Source organism: Polyodon spathula, chromosome 3, assembly GCF_017654505.1.
Source record: "Polyodon spathula isolate WHYD16114869_AA chromosome 3, ASM1765450v1, whole genome shotgun sequence".
Taxonomy (NCBI): Eukaryota; Metazoa; Chordata; class Actinopteri; order Acipenseriformes; family Polyodontidae; genus Polyodon; species Polyodon spathula.
The window spans coordinates 23,487,246-23,504,112 of NC_054536.1; the positions used below are offsets into that span (position 1 = coordinate 23,487,246).

Consider the following 16,867-nt stretch of genomic DNA (forward strand, 5'->3'; position numbering starts at 1 on the left):
ATATTTCTTGACATGTAATTTTAGATCAGAGGTACGAAAACATCACTGTCTGCTTGCTGCTGCTAGAGAAGTGTCTATAATTCCTTTTAAAATGTTACGTAGCCTCTTTAAAAAATACTCTGTTGTTGGCTACAAAAGCTACATTATCTCCTGAAGACATTTATAAATAAATGTGGTGCCACTAGTGCTGATTTATTCATAAGACCCGATGGAGGTTTTTAGTTTCACATACTGGCACAAGTTGCTTTTTTTCCAGTTTGTCTTCATGATAAGTCAGGAAAGTTGTGTTTACCCTTGTCTTCACAGCTGGAGCACAGACTTGTATGTCATTTTACCAAAGCTCCATTTTATTAAAAATATTATGTCTGGGATTTCACTTCAAAATATAGATTTTTGGATAAATCTGAATTGTTTCTTTGGTACATATTGTGAAACTGACATAGTGGAGGATTAGGCAGACAGTGCTATATATCAACTAAAGCCAGTGTAAGTACAAAGGAGAATGTATTGCACCAAATTGAGCAGATATTTCTATATCAGTAACCTGTCTCACTAGACTCACAACTCACACCAGAGGACAATAGGGAAGCGAGTTCACCTGACTCCTGAGTGAACTAATATGAGCTAATTTGTGTTTGTTGGCAGATCATAGAGTCCACCAGAATTTTGCTTTCTGTAACCCTTGCTATACATTCTTCACATTGCCAGCGCCAATGCTCCTTCTCTAAACAACCGCACCTCTTCCAAAGTATTTTCAAGCCGATGTAATATCTGTCAACAGGTTAATTAGCAAAGGAATGCAGCCTTCAATTGGAGTTTCTTCCAAACCTCTATCCAACTAAACAAATATGTTGTTCTTTTTTTATGTAGATCCCATGTTGCTTATGAGTGTGTGTGGTACTGCAGGAATCCTTTGTCACTCATTGCCCCGGAATGAGTTATGCATAAAAGACCATTCACACCTGGGTGTTCCATGATAGCAGTGCATGAGAGAGATGCTTCTGGTGATCGTTGCTGTCAAAGAATGGCCTTGCAAACACACCATGCAAATGAGGGAAGGAGAGTTTCTTCTTAAGAATGAGGAATTTCTCTGATTAATATAATACTATTCACCAGTGCTTTTTACCTCTCAAAACCATATTTATACATTGCAATGTACATACATATAAATGAAGGCAGACACTTTTCTGTTTAATTTCTCTTTTTTTAAAAAAAAAAAAAAGGTTCTGTCATGTTTCTCAGTCTCTTGTTTTGCACTTCTGTTTCTTCTTAGGTTAGTGGGATGAAAAATCCTTCTGGCTGAGTCCTTGGCTTGACCTTTAATTATGTGATTGAAGTCAGTATGGGGCAGTGATGACTAACGGTATATTAGACAGTAATATCGCTGCACTGATAACACCAAGGTCATGGCTTAGGTGCTCCAGTTTTTGATTGATGTTTTCAAATGTATAATTAGGCTGGGAATTTGTTTATTATTTTCTGCTTTCACAAATCCTTTGTTGTTCTTCCACCTTGGGACAGAAGAAAACTGTGAGCTGCTCTTTGAATAAAGTGGATGGTTATCAGTCCACTGAATGGCTGCTGTTTCAGGAATTTATTTTCATTTACCAGACATTCTATGAACGTGCATGAGATCGAAAAAGAATGTTATTATGTGTCATGGTATTTTGTAAGATATAAACAGGCACCTGGAGTACCCAAACTAAAAATGGAATATGTATTTTATTCTTTTAAGTTGACCCTTTTTGTTTAAAAAAATACAGTTATAATCAACCTTGCAATACATCTGTATACAGTCCCTCAGTCCAACTACAACAAAACTTAAATGAACAAGTCCCTATGGAAGGAAGACTTATGACTGAATGTCACTCCTGTGAGTCAGCTTCTTAATGTAAATACTTTGGAAGACTTTGACATACTGTACAGTGTACAGTGAGAATGTCTGTTCACCAAAATAAAACAACAGTTTGGTTGGACTTGATGCTGCAAATCAAGCAAGATGTGAACCACTTTTGGGATTGGATCTATCTGATCTCTACAATTCCAAGTGACTTTCAAGGTGTCAGACTGGAAAAGGCAGCCTGCAGAAGCTGTATGCTACCTATGCTGTTGCCTCGCCTGGCCAGAGGGGTACTGTTTTCACACTTGTATTACAGCAGCATGTCAGTAAAAAATATATAGTTTTTGGAAGTGTGTAATGTAATAGATATTTCTGGATGTGGCTTGGAAACCTTGACAACTGTCATTGTTAAATATTGGCAAGTTCTCACACAAGCTTTGTGGAACAGGATCCCCTTTCATGAGGGAATTCTTTCCATGGCGTTGATTACCCAGTCATACTCAAGGAGTAATTAAAAACTGGCCTCTAAAATAATTTCCTTTCTTTTTACTTTTTAATGCATATGCTATTGCCAGTCATGCTATGGTATTCAGCTGACTGCTTAGGAATTCCAGGAGTAAGAGAGAGAACAACTACATGCAGCTAAGCAGTGGATATATAAACAACATTCTAAAATAGAAGACTTTTAAAGAGGGAGGCTAGGATTCAATTTCATATGAATTTATTTTATCTTTTGTTCAAAACCAAATTTGCAGTCTACCTGTTTCCCCTACCACAATTATATAGACTGCAAATCATCTTCAAAAATGTCAGATGCATTTGACTTTAGAATACTTGCACCCTAGTCTATAGCATTCACAAATTCACTTCACATAACCAAGGAATTCCCAAAACTGCTTTAAAAGACTTACTAACACTAATACTTACTAACTTTAAGAACATAAAACATAAGAAAGTTTACAAATGAGAGGAGGCCATTCGGCCTATCTTGCTCGTTTGGTTGTTAGTAGCTTATTGACTCTCATCATGCAGCTTCTGACGAAAAAAATATGGACATATGGCTTCTCAAACATGAAAAGCTCAAGGGAATTTGCTTTAGCATGTGTTAAACACACAGGCACTTGAACACACCATCACTGGTCCCTTTGCTGCGGTTAACCAGTCCTACTTGTTGTCATCTTTACATAGCAAGATCCAAATGAAGAGTGATTCACAAGGTATCACAAACAAATAGAGGCTTATACTGTATATTACAATGTTAAACACATAAAACACATACAGTGCTCCCTTGCTATAAGGCTCTCAATTATAATGCGCCTCAGATATAATGCTCCGACAGCACGTCCCACAATTCCCTCTACTAGTGATTCATGCAGAACTTCCACAGTAAATACAGTATCAGTGCTGTTCACACTGTAAACACCTTCTCAGTCTAACTTCCGTTTCTGTCTCTCCCTTTTGATATCTGAAATGAAAAAAAATAAGACACACAGATGTCTTATTCAGCATTCGTTTTATAACTAAATAAATATTAGGCCTATTACATGGTTATCTCTCCTAATGTATTTACTTTTTTTGCTGTGAGAGGAGCTGCAGCTTCCTCTAGGAGACGAGAAGCTTTCGCTTCGCTTCAGCCCAGCTCAGGCAGCTGAACCTGGGGCCAGACCATTTCCTCTTTCTCTCGCCCGACCCGTTCTCCTTCTTGCACTTGGTTTGCTTGTCTGTCACTTCGAACTGAACTCCCGACTGCCGTTTAGACAGGCCATTTATAGTTTAAAAACTGATAATTAAAATGACCCATGAGTGGGAATGTTACCTTTTTTTTTTTTTTTTTTTTTTTTTTTGGTAAAAAATTTAGCGTTGATTACATTGTGCTTTATGCATGATTAATTCATGGAAAGTTACATTTTTGCTTCACTATATGTGCATTATAGAGAGAGAGTTATTTTATTTTGTATTTTAATCAGATGTGTGTTATGTGTCCCGTGGTGCCCCCACCCACTCCCCTGTTGATAACTCCATTATAACGGTTATAACTAGGCTTGCTACTATTCAATGTTTTATTTTTTTGCCAAACAGACGATTAATATCAATGTTTATTTTAGAAATAAATTACCGTTGCATATTTTTTAAGCAGGAAATGGGCGAAATCCACCTTTGCACTTTATATGCCATTTAGAAACATCTCATTTAGCGAAGCCCCTTTATCATATTCAACATGCAAAAAAACATTAAATAGTTGAACAGAACTAACTTGCACTTATTCTTCAGCACAGCTGGAGTCACTCACTGGAAGGTAAGGCAGATGGGGATTGTGCACAGTACTCATTAAGTGTTTTCCTCATGCACTCCATTTTCAAATCAAACTAGTAATTGTCGCCATATACCTAGCAAAAGCCTCAAAATGAGGTGCTTTGAATGACAGATGCTTGAGCTGGCAAATGAAAGTGCACAGTTGGTACAGGTCTTGATGATTGACAGTCATTTAAACAAATTGGAGCATTCTGGTGCTGCTTCACAGTTACAAGATCTGTCAGAACTGGATGAAATGATAATGACAGTGAAACTATAATAAAAGATCACTGAGATCACTGACAGCAACCCCTAGCCATTCAGAGTGGAACGGAGATGGTACGTAAGTGTAAATACTAAACAAACTATAATTGATTTCTAAATTGTTATTTTTGTTACGAAAATAGTGAGTGGTTTTACAGACGTTTGCCCTATATAAATTTATTTCAGTCAAACTCTTTTTTTGGGAATTCGACTTTTAACAAGTTTTACCGATTGATATCGACAAGTAGAAAGCTTGTAACGCTCATATTGTGTGTCCCCTGAGACCCGCGTCACACAGTGAAGTTGTGTTGTTGTTTGATCTCATACTGATAGTTTTACTACCCGGAGTCCCATAATTTAGTATTCTGCTGAGCAACATGCTCAGGATGTCCTTCGACTTCTCTCTGGAAGGTTACATTAATAGAGCAACCGCTCCCTGTATTGCAGTGCCATGTCAAAGACTGAAATGTAATTTCCTTCAATACCAGACGCTAAAGCCTTACTATGTTCGAGCAAGTCTGCAGTTTTATTCCAGAGTTGATGTAATTCACTCTGGCAGATTGGTCTTTGGCTGCCCTCTGCTGACTAAAAAGCCTCCTCACATAAATTCAACGAACAAAGGCATCAACATCTCTGTTATAATTGCACTGCCTCTTGTGATTTAGCTGTATTTTAATATTTATAGTGTGATACATTTCAAAGTAGCAGCACAGATTGTAGGCTCATAATCTGTGTTCAGTGCATTGCCAGAAAGAATCCTCTATTCCAATTTGGATTGGCTTCTGAATTATTCATTTTTGTCTAAGATCATTTACCGATCCACCAACATATGATTTTAACCCTTTCCATACTGAATTATTCTTTGAAGGGTTAAAATGTGATTGCTCTGCACATCAAGTTAAACTTGACTACAGATCTTTTACAATAAATAGTTTTGGATCAGAGCTCATATAAAGTATTGAAATAAACTGATTGTGTTAAGAGATATTACTGTAACTGTTATTAAAATCTTGAAACAAACAGTATCAGTCCGCCCATCTGCTGTTGAACAAAATATTAGAAAAGTCACTCTTGAGGGAGCTAAAAATTCCAATTTGAGTTTACTAAATAGACATAACAGCACCTTTATATTTTTTTTATTGATACACTGAAGTCAGCCAACTGGTGAACTATCATTTACATTTTAGTATAAAACATTAATTCTGAACTAAACTACTCACAAGTTGTGTTTTACAGCAGAGGGCCTTTCAAAGAATCTTTCAACTTAAACTTAAAATAGTAAGACCTGAAAAAAGGCACAAAACAAAGGGTCAAAAATGGAACTCCCTCCATCTTCTTCTCCCCACTACACTTATCAGTCTGAGGTAAAAAAAAAAAGAAACATGGAGCGATAAGGAAGCAAGTTGGCAGGGGGAAGCCTTTGTTTGTCAGGGGCGACTGGGCATTATTTTGCTATTTCTGCCTATCTGGTGTTAACACACGGTACTTGTCTTCCCTGGATCCTCTTCAGTTCCGGCTGGTGGTGAAGACAGCTCTGAAGCTGCTGCTGGTGTTCGTGGAGTACACAGAGTCCAATACACAACTCCTCATTGAGGCTGTCAGTACGGTCGACACCAAGAAAGGTAGGTCCCACATATACAAACTGGAGACATACTCAGTGCACTGGTGGTTACTGTAATATTCCCGTGAATTACGTTTTCTACAGCATTTTGCTGTATATTTTAATTATACAGATATTATTGTTGATATACACTATTACTACTCTTCTGCATGTTGAAACATGTGTTTCTTTGCTGTTCTGCTGAATCATAATGCGACCACACAGGAGAAACTGCCTGTAAATTAAATTACACTAAATAGGTCCAAACTTTAGTCACCGTAGTAACGTTAAAACTGTAGTTTTAAGTACTGCAGTCTACGTGTTGCTGCTGTTTGCACTAATTGACTTAGCTGGAGTTATTTTTCAATGTGGGTAACTAAAAGCGTCCCAATTAGTTAGTTTGTCAGCCAGACACTGTGTTCTGACACTGTAGTATAGTGCAGCATTGAACTGATAAAGTCTTTTAATCATTATAGGAAGACATTTTTGTAGAAAATAAATAATTCTCAGTGAGTAATCGTGTATTTTCTCATTCTCTTGCACTTGAATTTATTCCATATGTCCTGAAAAAAAAGCTCCCTGCTTATTTTGCAAGCTGTAAGCTGTAAAATATTTTCTAACAAGCTCTGCAAAGGAATTTGGATGGCTTCCCAACACCTTCAGTAATTAGTATTAATGCTGGAGAAACATGAGACTATAAGGAAAACCTTCATATAATGTCTCTCTTTTTTCTTTTTTTGCAAAGCTGTTAATTTGTTCACTGTTACTTCATTCGACTGTGTTTATTCGTGAGCAGTATTCTATACGTTTGGGGTACATACCTGCTTCACTAACAAACTGTGCTCAGCTTTCTGAGGATTGCTCCATGCGGTTTATCAGTTGTACTTGGAACCTTGTTCAATTCTTCAGTGTAATCTGGAATGTGGCTTTTTCGACATCCCAGCCAGCCTAGCGAGAGTCTCTGACCTGTAAGCCATCCAAAAAAGCGGCAAGCAGCTTTTGAAAAAGATCTGTGCCATATGCGTTAGGTTTAAACAGATTGTAAAACCTGGTTGCAGAGTTATGATTTTCTGCTATCCAAGAAGCCTGCCATACTAATATCCATTCCTGTTAAGAGGACATACTTGATGGCTTCATCTAGGTGTACAGTATACCTTCACATATAGTATATAAGAATGCACTGCATGTTATAGACCTTGCAGATGGTCTCAGCCAATCACTTTACAAGCAGAGGATTGATTATCCATTTCTACATTTACACTACATTAGAATAGCTTCAAGCTGTATTTGTAGCATATCGTTTTTTCAACTGTAGGTAGATAAATACAGGGAAATGCATAGACCATATGTTGTGTACTCTATATAAAGTCTATAAGATTTGGTACATTTAAACCATTATTTACCAACTTAAAGGATCCTGGAAAAATTATTGAACTGTTTCTAAAAAGAATATAGAAACTGGATATTTATGTGTTCTCTTTGATTGATTTGTAGGAACCAAAATATGGTCAAACGTCATGGAGATTTTGGATGAAAAGGACGGGGTGGACACAGAGCTGCTTGTTTATGCCATGACATTAATAAACAAGGTGGGTGAGAACTTAAATATCAGGGGGAATGGACATGACTGTCCATTTTCTTTAGTGTTTGAGAGAGGAGTTGCTTTTTGGCGGTCAGACTGGACAATCTGTAAGGTACAGTTCTAGTGTTTCTGGTTGGTAGTAAAGTAAGTGGGAAGTACAGGGGCAGTACAGAGATAGTGCAGTGGTTCTGTACAAGTTGTCCTTAAAGTTGTACCTGTTAGCAAAGTTTTACCAGTTTTGTTTTCTGCTGCAATACTACAAAACTGATGTAGCAGCAGGAGAATTTAAGGCATTACAACCTTGTGACAAATGCATATATGTGCCTGGGACCACTGTTCTTTACCACAGTAAGTGACAATATCAGCGCAAGGGCTTGTAGAATGGTATGACCATTGGTACAATAGATTTTCATGTTAACATTCATGTAGTATTACAATAGTATGACACACAGGCAAACCATAGCAGTGTCTTATCAGTGCCAGTGTACCAGCTGAACAGGACAATTTTGCAACACTGTGTTTTGAATTCACTCCTTGTAATTATGTAGTTTGCTGTTGGTTGTGTTAAGTTTTCTCATGGTTAAACAATGATGTTAATGGTATCCTAATGGTATTTCCCTATTGACATTCTCTTTTTTCTGTAATACAGATTCTGTTGCCAGACTAAGATTTATATGCCTTTAAGAGAATTTACTTAAATGTTCTCTGTTTTGAATTCACAGACACTAGCAGGGCTGTCAGATCAGGATTCCTTCTATGATGTGGTGGACTGTCTGGAAGAGCAAGGCATTGAAGTTATTGCACAGAGACACTTAAATAAGAAAGGAACCGACTTGGACCTTGTAGAACAGTTTAATATGTATGAGGTAACTTTTCATCAAAATGAATCTTTAGCATGTAATTTTGGCAAAGCCTTCAAAGTTTCTAAAGCATGCATGTATTACACTGAAACTGTACTCTTAGCGCACCACACTGATCTCCTTGCTGCAGTTCATACATAAGGGTGCATGAGGAAGACACATCAACTGGAGCATCTAGAAGCAATTATACCAGGGCAATGATAATCTAACATAAGCAGAATTGAAAAGCTGCTTTTCTTCACCTATTAGATGACACTGAGGCACGAGGATGGTGATGATGACAGTCAGCCCCCTCCAGCAGGTCGTAAGGACCGCAGAAGAGTGAGTTTGGGAGGGACTAGTGAACGACATGGGCTGGAGCGGAGGAGGAGCCGCAGGCATTCCATCCAGAACACCAAGGGGCCGACCTCCTCCCCTGTCAGCTCCAATGGCTTAATGTCCTACAATGGTCAGAGGACTGAGGATCTCAGTGAAAAGTAAGTGTATTTTTGCATCAGTTATATGCCATAGAAAGAATCTGCTGCCACCTTAATAAGAAGACATGGACATGGTATATCTGTCACCACCATGGGACCCTTGTGGAACTCCATTCCTAATGGTTAATAAAAAATTTTTAAAAAAATGATTTCCTGCTGGACAACAAGCTTTGCTGCTGCAGATTGCTGGTTTCCTACAAACGGGCCATATATGTTGTAAAAGGGGTCATTAGCAAAAATGCACTTTTCCATAGAGCATTTTATTCTTTTGCATGCAACATCATCAGAATAAAATGTCGTACACCTGACTGAATCACAAAAATAGACTAAATAAATATTGACTAGCATGCACTTGGTTCTACATGAGAAGTGTCTGACTGGTATCTTTTTCTAAAAATTGTGAAGAACAAATTTGAGGATTTTACTGTTATCTTAAAGAGTAAGTAGTGGGGTTCTGAAAAATGTAACGCTATACTTCCCCACATGTTGCTACAACTGTTTAAATAACTCTGTTTCAAAGCTTTTTTTTTCAAAATGGCCACTCTAGTGCACTGATAGTGTAAGGATTATTGCCCACATTATCAAACAGGTAACACAGCACTAACGATCCATGATGTGGTACGGAACAGAAATACCAGAGCAGTTTTTTTTTTGTCTTATTTTTTTTAATCACTCTTCTTGTAGTGATTTAGAGGACAGGTCTGAAACCCCAGTGCACTAGGGCGGCCATTTTGAAAAGAGCTCTCAAACAGAGCTTAAAGTTGTAAGTGTAAAAAGTTGTCAGGGGGTTAACAGTGAAAAGAAAAATTACAAGTACTTTATTTAAACAGTTGTAGCAACACTTGGGGATTTATAACACTATATTTTTCGGAACCCTGCTACTTAATCTTTAATATATAAGATCTGCCAAGAACAATTAATGTGCCTCAGTTTTGATGGGAACAGGCATTCAACTGATGCAGTTATCCTGCTCTTACAATGTTGTCACAACTGCCTAAATAAAACAACACATGGAAATCAATGCTATTTAGACTATTTACCATGAACAGAACCTCAGCCAGCTCATGAAGGAAGACCCAGACTTAATCTCCTAACTGTGACACTTCCATTTCATATCCCCTGCCTGATGTTGTGTTTTTCCATTCTTTTCCATTTTCGTTTCTGTTTGTCACACCACTGGTCTGTCTGTAGTCGAAGGCCAGAGAGCCATATGGTATTCCAGGGTGACGACCACTCTGAGACTGAGAGCGTGTTTGAGGCTGAGTTTGCAACGTGGCCAATGTGAGTACGGGAATCTAGACCTCGTCAGCGGAGCATGGCACTCCAGTGCATGGTTATTACAAAGCATTTGGGTGCGCAGTTCCTGTTGTAACCAGTATTATAGCTGGATCAGTCTGCAGAAAGCATGACACAGTTGGTACACCTTGTTTCAGGTCATGGGAGGTTGAAGTAATTTAATAAATGTATGTTAACATATAGTTCTCTGAGTTTTTCAGGACTGCAGACAAAAATCACAGGAACAAAAGGTTTAGGAAATACAATTGTATTTGTGGGTCAGTTTGCAATAAATCTGAGCTCATCCGTCTTTTTGGTTTTTTGACAAACACAGCCTACCTAACATTCACGCTGAAAGTTTGGATAATGCTGAATGTTTACAGGTAAAAAAAATCTTTGAGTCCCAGGCTCCATCCTATGTTACTGAATATAAATTCAGAAAGTTCCCCAATGTCAGACTTCTCATTCATTTTTTTTTTTTTTATTCTATATGGGCATGGCTACGTGGTTTGGCTACATGTAGCACAACTAATAATTATACTGTAGATGTAGTTTTTGTGAACTATAATGCATAATACATAAACAAGCCTGATTTATTAATATATGATGCTGTTGACAAGTGGACTGGGTTTAACTTGGGGTGTGAACTGATCTACAGTGTCTGTGTGCAGTAGCTGTAATCACTATTACATGGTCAGTTATTTTCCAGTGGTCACATTTGAGCCTAACCTGCATTGCACAAAGTGCCATGTAGCAGACAGTTTAGATTATATCAAGTGTCATTGCAGTAACATACTATATATAGCTTAGTAAATAAATCCACCCACAGTCCAAAGTACTGTAATACTTGTATGATTTCTTTTTTAGAAATGTGTACATTGCTTGGCCAACTTACTTGTTACTGATGGTTACTTAGAAGCACAATCTTCAACAATGTTTCTCCATTATTTAACTTTTGTTCATTTCAATAAGTGTTTCAAAAAAGCTTGTGCTTTGTTGTTGTTTTTGTAAACATCAGCTTAATCTGTAAAGTATTTATTTTACTTTCATTTTACTTTGAGTAACTAGGAGTAAATACTCAACTGCTGGTCTAATTGTGTTTTTATATGCAGCTGATGATTTATCAAGCCAAAGTTTTGTGAGGTTATTCCCATCACTCTTATCCGTTCTGTATCTTCTATAGCACAAGTCATTGAGACTATTAAAAACTGTTGCTATAAGAAGTACCTGATCGCCAGTCTTTATGTACAGTTCTTATGTACTGTATGTTACACATACATTTTTATATACTATATATCTAGATAATTTAATTGTAGTAAAATGTAGGACAAGTCGGAATCTGGAGAAATAAGGAGATACATGGCTTTATGTCCATCGACCACCTGACCATCTGTATTTTACGCTTACCTTTTTACACTCAGAGGATGTAGGTCATGGTAATATACTTTTTAATGAGACTGGACGCTCTGGTTTAATATTCATATTTTTAAAACATGACTCCCCACCATTTTAAGCAGCTTAATCCTAAAGGATTTTTGTTACCATTAATTGGTTGTAATAGGTAATAAAACATGTTTTTAAACCCACACCTCTTTAGTATTAGGTTAGTTTGATTTGGAAACATGAACCTACTTGATGGTTTGGTTTTTGTAGCTTTGCTCAAATATTTGTGGGTAAGTCACTGAAGGAAGTGTCAGTTTTTGGCTACAGGTAAGTATATCTTCATCTTAGAAGGGAATAGAAACAGGAACTGTGGCAATTATGGAGTTACTCATTACATTTCTTTGAATGGGGGGGGGGGGGTTAAAATCACTTAAAATAATATCTCCCACTGATATTTAGTCTTTTAATATAATTCTTAAAGTTGTATAATGTGTTGACTTTATGGCTGGAAATGTCGGTGTATTATTTACAGGTGATTATTGTGTGCTGCTAATAAATTATGGTTAAACAGAACTGTCACAGTACACAAGTTGGCTGTTAAGTATTGGAGTGGATTTGAGACATAAATACTTGCTTTTCTGGTAGAGAGACTAGAGTATAAAGGTTTGTCTATATCTAACATAGAGTTTTGCCTCAGTGATTGTATCACAGATCTTTTAAAGTATAGGTAAGAATTCAAAATATAAACTTCTTGAGGGAAACTACAACCAGCAGTTTTTGGTAATTTGTTCATTTTATTTGGTGTAAAGAAAGACTTGTTTTTGTATAGCAAGATAGAGTCAATCTGCTTGTTGCTACACTGTTGTTAATGTAAATTACAGCTAAATATGGTATTTTTATGCAGCTTTATCATTTCTGTTTTTGTGCTGGTTTGGCAGTTGTCTTCTGCTGTGTTTATTTGTGCATCCTTATCTGATCTTAGGTTGTTAAACTGTCCTCCCTTCTGAAGTATTTTGTAAATTAGCTGCTTTGATCAGTCAAAGTTGTGTAAATATCATATCATAGATTTGTACCTTGTACTGTACATCTATTCGCATTTCCTCCTTTTTTTCTCCCTCCATTATGACAAAAGCAGACTGACATGTCAAAGCTGGAGACATTAGGTCAGTAGATTAAATTGCAGAAGCACTTCCTGTTCCCTCAGAAGAGTCTTGTTATTTCTGTAGGAATCCAGGTTGGAATGTGGCAGTCTAGGACACAAGGGTTGCTCTGCAGCTTTCTGCATTGACAGTTGGTGTCAGGGGATCTGGCATTTCACCCAAGTGACAGGACCTTTTAGATAATATACCAAGGATCGAATCTAAAAATCCGTTGAATATTGAAAAGTATGGATATTCAAAAAACAAAATAATTTTACCACCCCTTTCTCTAAAACAGTCACAGGGTCCTATCGCACAACTTTAAGGACTGTTTTAAGGAATGCTTTTTTAAAGACATAACTTTTAAACTTTTCTGAAACAGTTGAAAAATATTTCATAAACTTTAAACTTGATTTATTTAATCAAAACAAGCTCAAATCTATACAGTTAGAATAATTAGCTATGAAAAAGGTTTTAATACTTCAAGTCATAGAAACTATGGGTTTTACTTTAAAATGACTGCCCCAAGGCTTAGAGATATTGGATTGCAAATAAATTATTTTCCATTTTTGGTCACATCACTTACCAAAGGGGCCATGGCTTTCCACTAAAACCAGCAATAAATTGGTGGCCAAACATTTGGCATAAAACTCACCCAATAGTTAATGATGCTCCCCAGAGTCCTTTTTGTATCAGTTGTCTTGCCTGTTGAAATGTCAGAAACACTGCTAATTATGTTTTTTATAACTGCCTAGTGTTTTTGGAGTCCTTCTCATGTATTATAATGGAGTTTAATTCATCTTCTGAGAGTTGTGGCAGTCTTTCCATGGTCGGTAATTCAGCCAGGCTGGAAAGACAAATAGGCAGGGAATTGGAGGGTTTATTAATACATATAATTACAAGAATCTATACATTCTAACATACAGTATAATAACTTCTCGGAGTGGCAATCAATTTCCCAGAATATGGGTCTTTATCCCAAAAGCCGAAGTTTATAATCTTGAAACATTGTAACAAACTTGGATTTAACTTTTTATTTGTGAGCTGAATCTGCACAGAGTCTGTACACCTCTACGGCATGATTTAAATACAACTTATATACTGTATGTTTGTTAATAGGCTACTAGCAAGATATATATATATATATATATATATATATATATATATATATATATATATATATATATATATATATATATATATATAAAAAGTACACAATTGTTTTTTTTCTTTTAAAGATTGACCAACCAAAGTGTAGCTTAACGATAGTGAATTATACTGATAAATGTATGCAGTCTACTGTGTAATATATAAACATTCTTAAGAGTTTATAATAAGCTACTCTATGTATATAGGAGACAGTGTGGTCCAGTGGTTAAAGTCCAGGGCTTGTAACCAGAAGGTCACCGGTTCAAACCCCACCTCTGCCACTGACTGATTCACTGTGTGACCCTGAGCAAGTCACTTAACCTCCTTGTGCTCCATCATGCAGATGAGATATTAAATCGGTGTCCTATTGTAAGTGACTCTGCATATAATGCCTAACTCTGTAAAGTGCTTTGTGATGGTGGTTCACTATGAAAGGTGCTATACAAAAATATTATTATATAGACTTTTCTCTCACTCATTTACTGTATTTTTCGGTACATCTGATTCCAGTGTATTTGAGTGCATTGGTGCTGTGTGGGTGTGGGTGTGTTATAGTGAGTGTTTAGTGCGCTATTGAGTGTAGGAGAGACAAGAGCAGGTGGGGTAGAGGGTTAAAAGTACTGGTCATGAACTGTAAAAAGCATAACATGTGACAGCAGAATAGCTTTGAGGAGTCTATGATATGGATGACCCCTAGCCACCTTCTCACATTAATGGCTAAAAAGATACCTGATAAAGGGACTAACAATCAACCTTCTTCTCTGCTTGAATATCGACAAACAGGGGAGGTTAGTAGCTGTGGGACAGGAGTGGAAATTTCCAAATTGGAAAGAAAGCAGTTAAGTACTCAGCTTTTTTAATGTTCAAATACTGAGGTGCGTCTCGAGTTACCTCCTGTAGTGACTATTGAATCATTTTGGAATTTTCTGACACATCATATGGATGATTAATTCTGTGACATAGAAATATTAGTGTGTGTTCATGTGTTTTTTACTGCAATGGATCTTATATGTCAAACATTTCAGTGCTATTATTGCTGACTTGCTCAGTCAGTCCTGTACGAAAAATAAACTGCTAGCATTTTGTACCTATAGATATAGAATATAGGGTTAATAATATTTTATTTGCTACAAATAGTTTATTGAAATAAAATGCTATATAGATGAGTATACTGACCTAAATTGGATTTTATAGGCCTTATAGACAAAGCTTTATTTAAAGATTTTTTTTTTTGACTAATTAAATCAAGTTTGACACTCATGACTGTTCTAGATGGTTCTTGGTTTCATGTAAATGCAATCAAATTAGTTTGGGTTTTTTTTCCCCAAAATGTCATTCTTTTTTCTACGTTTTTCATGACACCTTTGTATCAGCCAACTGTAGTTAGTCACAGCTGTTTATTCATTTTATAGTCTGATAAACGCCAAACAAAATTGGCTTTGATTATATTGCCCACAGTGCTTCAAACACGCCCTGCTGCTAGGCTTAATACTTTAAATACTAGAGAGTGCTAAAAGTCAGTTTGCATAAGTATGATCTTACATACCTAAGTATTTAAACCAAATGTAACATTTATGGTTGCTTCAAGGGTATTCTCTAGTTGCAAATACATTTTAGACATAAGAGTATAATTTTGTCTGGAGATAGAATTCTTAAGACGGCTATAAAATGTAATTTTTTTTCACCAACCATGAAAAACATAGTATTAATCATCAGATTTAAGACAGCGTGCAGCATATGCACTTGGGAGCTTGTGTTCATGATAAATAACCCAATGAATAAATAAAAAAGCATAATCTATTAATCGTTCGTATGCACTTTTAGACCTTTTTAGTGGGGAATATTTATCATATCCCACTGCTTCCAATATGCTAGCTTTGGAATAGTTTACCAGCATGGAGCAGCCAAATACTTTGTTTCTTTAGTGAATTTTCTGGTAGTGTGAATTACAGTGTGGGGATTCAGTAGAACTTTTCCAGAATGTATGCATTGTGTGTGAATATTTAAGATTTAATTAAATGTCCCCAAACAGCTTTAACCTATTTAAGATTTAATTAAAGACCCCCAGACAACTTTAACATAATGACAATCATTGAATTCAGCTAGTTAGGACTAAAATAGGCCCCGAGTGAGGACTAAAATAGGCCAACAAAGTAAACATTGAGTTCTAGGATGGCAAAAATGATCATACAGTAAATGTTTGAGATAGACACAAATGGGTCTATTCGTAAAGCATGTGTATGCGGGGAAGTGCATTAGAGTCCTATCTGCTGTAGGTTTGCAGCATTCTTATGCTAGTTCAAATATCACTTCACCGTGTAACATTTTGAACAGAGGATGCATGCCTAGAGTGTTTGACAATAATTCACATCATGAAAATGAAATATCCACTGTTGTTGCGTAACTGTTCATCATATTACAAATAAAGAGGAGAAGATGCAAACCTACCCCAGGTTAACATGGTATGAATTGAATATTGCATACATATGTGTTTGGTTTGATAGAAGAAAATAAAGTGCTGTGTTCAAGACTGTGAATTCTTTGAAACCTACTGAGACTTTAAAGTGCCATGTTAGACTTGCCAGAGATATAGGATTTGGCAAGGAAAATATGCATCTACCAGAAAATAATATTGCAATTTTTCATCTTGTTCTTATAATGACAAGGAAATTGTTCCAGCTGACCACAGCATAACCTGCAAAGCATAACCCTAATTATAAATCTTACTTTATAAAGAACAGTCCACTGCTGCACATGGGATTTTACAGCTATTTCAGTTCCAATTTCTGGTTATTGGATTAAAGATTACATTTCACATATCTGTTGATTGCCTGTCTTCTTCAGATCTGTTCTTGCTGTGGTTGTTAAAATGGGCACAACCAGCTGTACTGCCGTTAATATAATATTGAAGATATTTTAACAAAATAGATCCACTGACATGGAATATCTTGCTCTTGAGGGGTGTGCTGTTCCTTGATAATACTACTAATGCTCTGAAGGGTTATTT

The 16,867-nt window shown here is 36.5% G+C and overlaps 1 protein-coding gene across 15 annotated transcripts in view; it reads left to right on the top strand.

The window, feature by feature from the left end:
* Positions 1-16,867, top strand: part of fhod3a (formin homology 2 domain containing 3a) — a 247,016-nt gene that overhangs the window by 169,781 nt on the left and 60,368 nt on the right. For 8 of the 15 annotated variants that reach the window (XM_041244725.1, XM_041244726.1, XM_041244727.1 and 5 more), the window contains exons 7-11: positions 5,907-6,018; positions 7,491-7,585; positions 8,301-8,444; positions 8,688-8,914; positions 10,106-10,195. In XM_041244725.1, coding sequence (XP_041100659.1) covers positions 5,907-6,018; positions 7,491-7,585; positions 8,301-8,444; positions 8,688-8,914; positions 10,106-10,195 — 668 coding nt within the window. The remainder of the gene's footprint in view (positions 1-5,906; positions 6,019-7,490; positions 7,586-8,300; positions 8,445-8,687; positions 8,915-10,105; positions 10,196-16,867) is intronic. The other 7 variants (XM_041244728.1, XM_041244738.1, XM_041244739.1 and 4 more) reach the window with 1 other exon arrangement.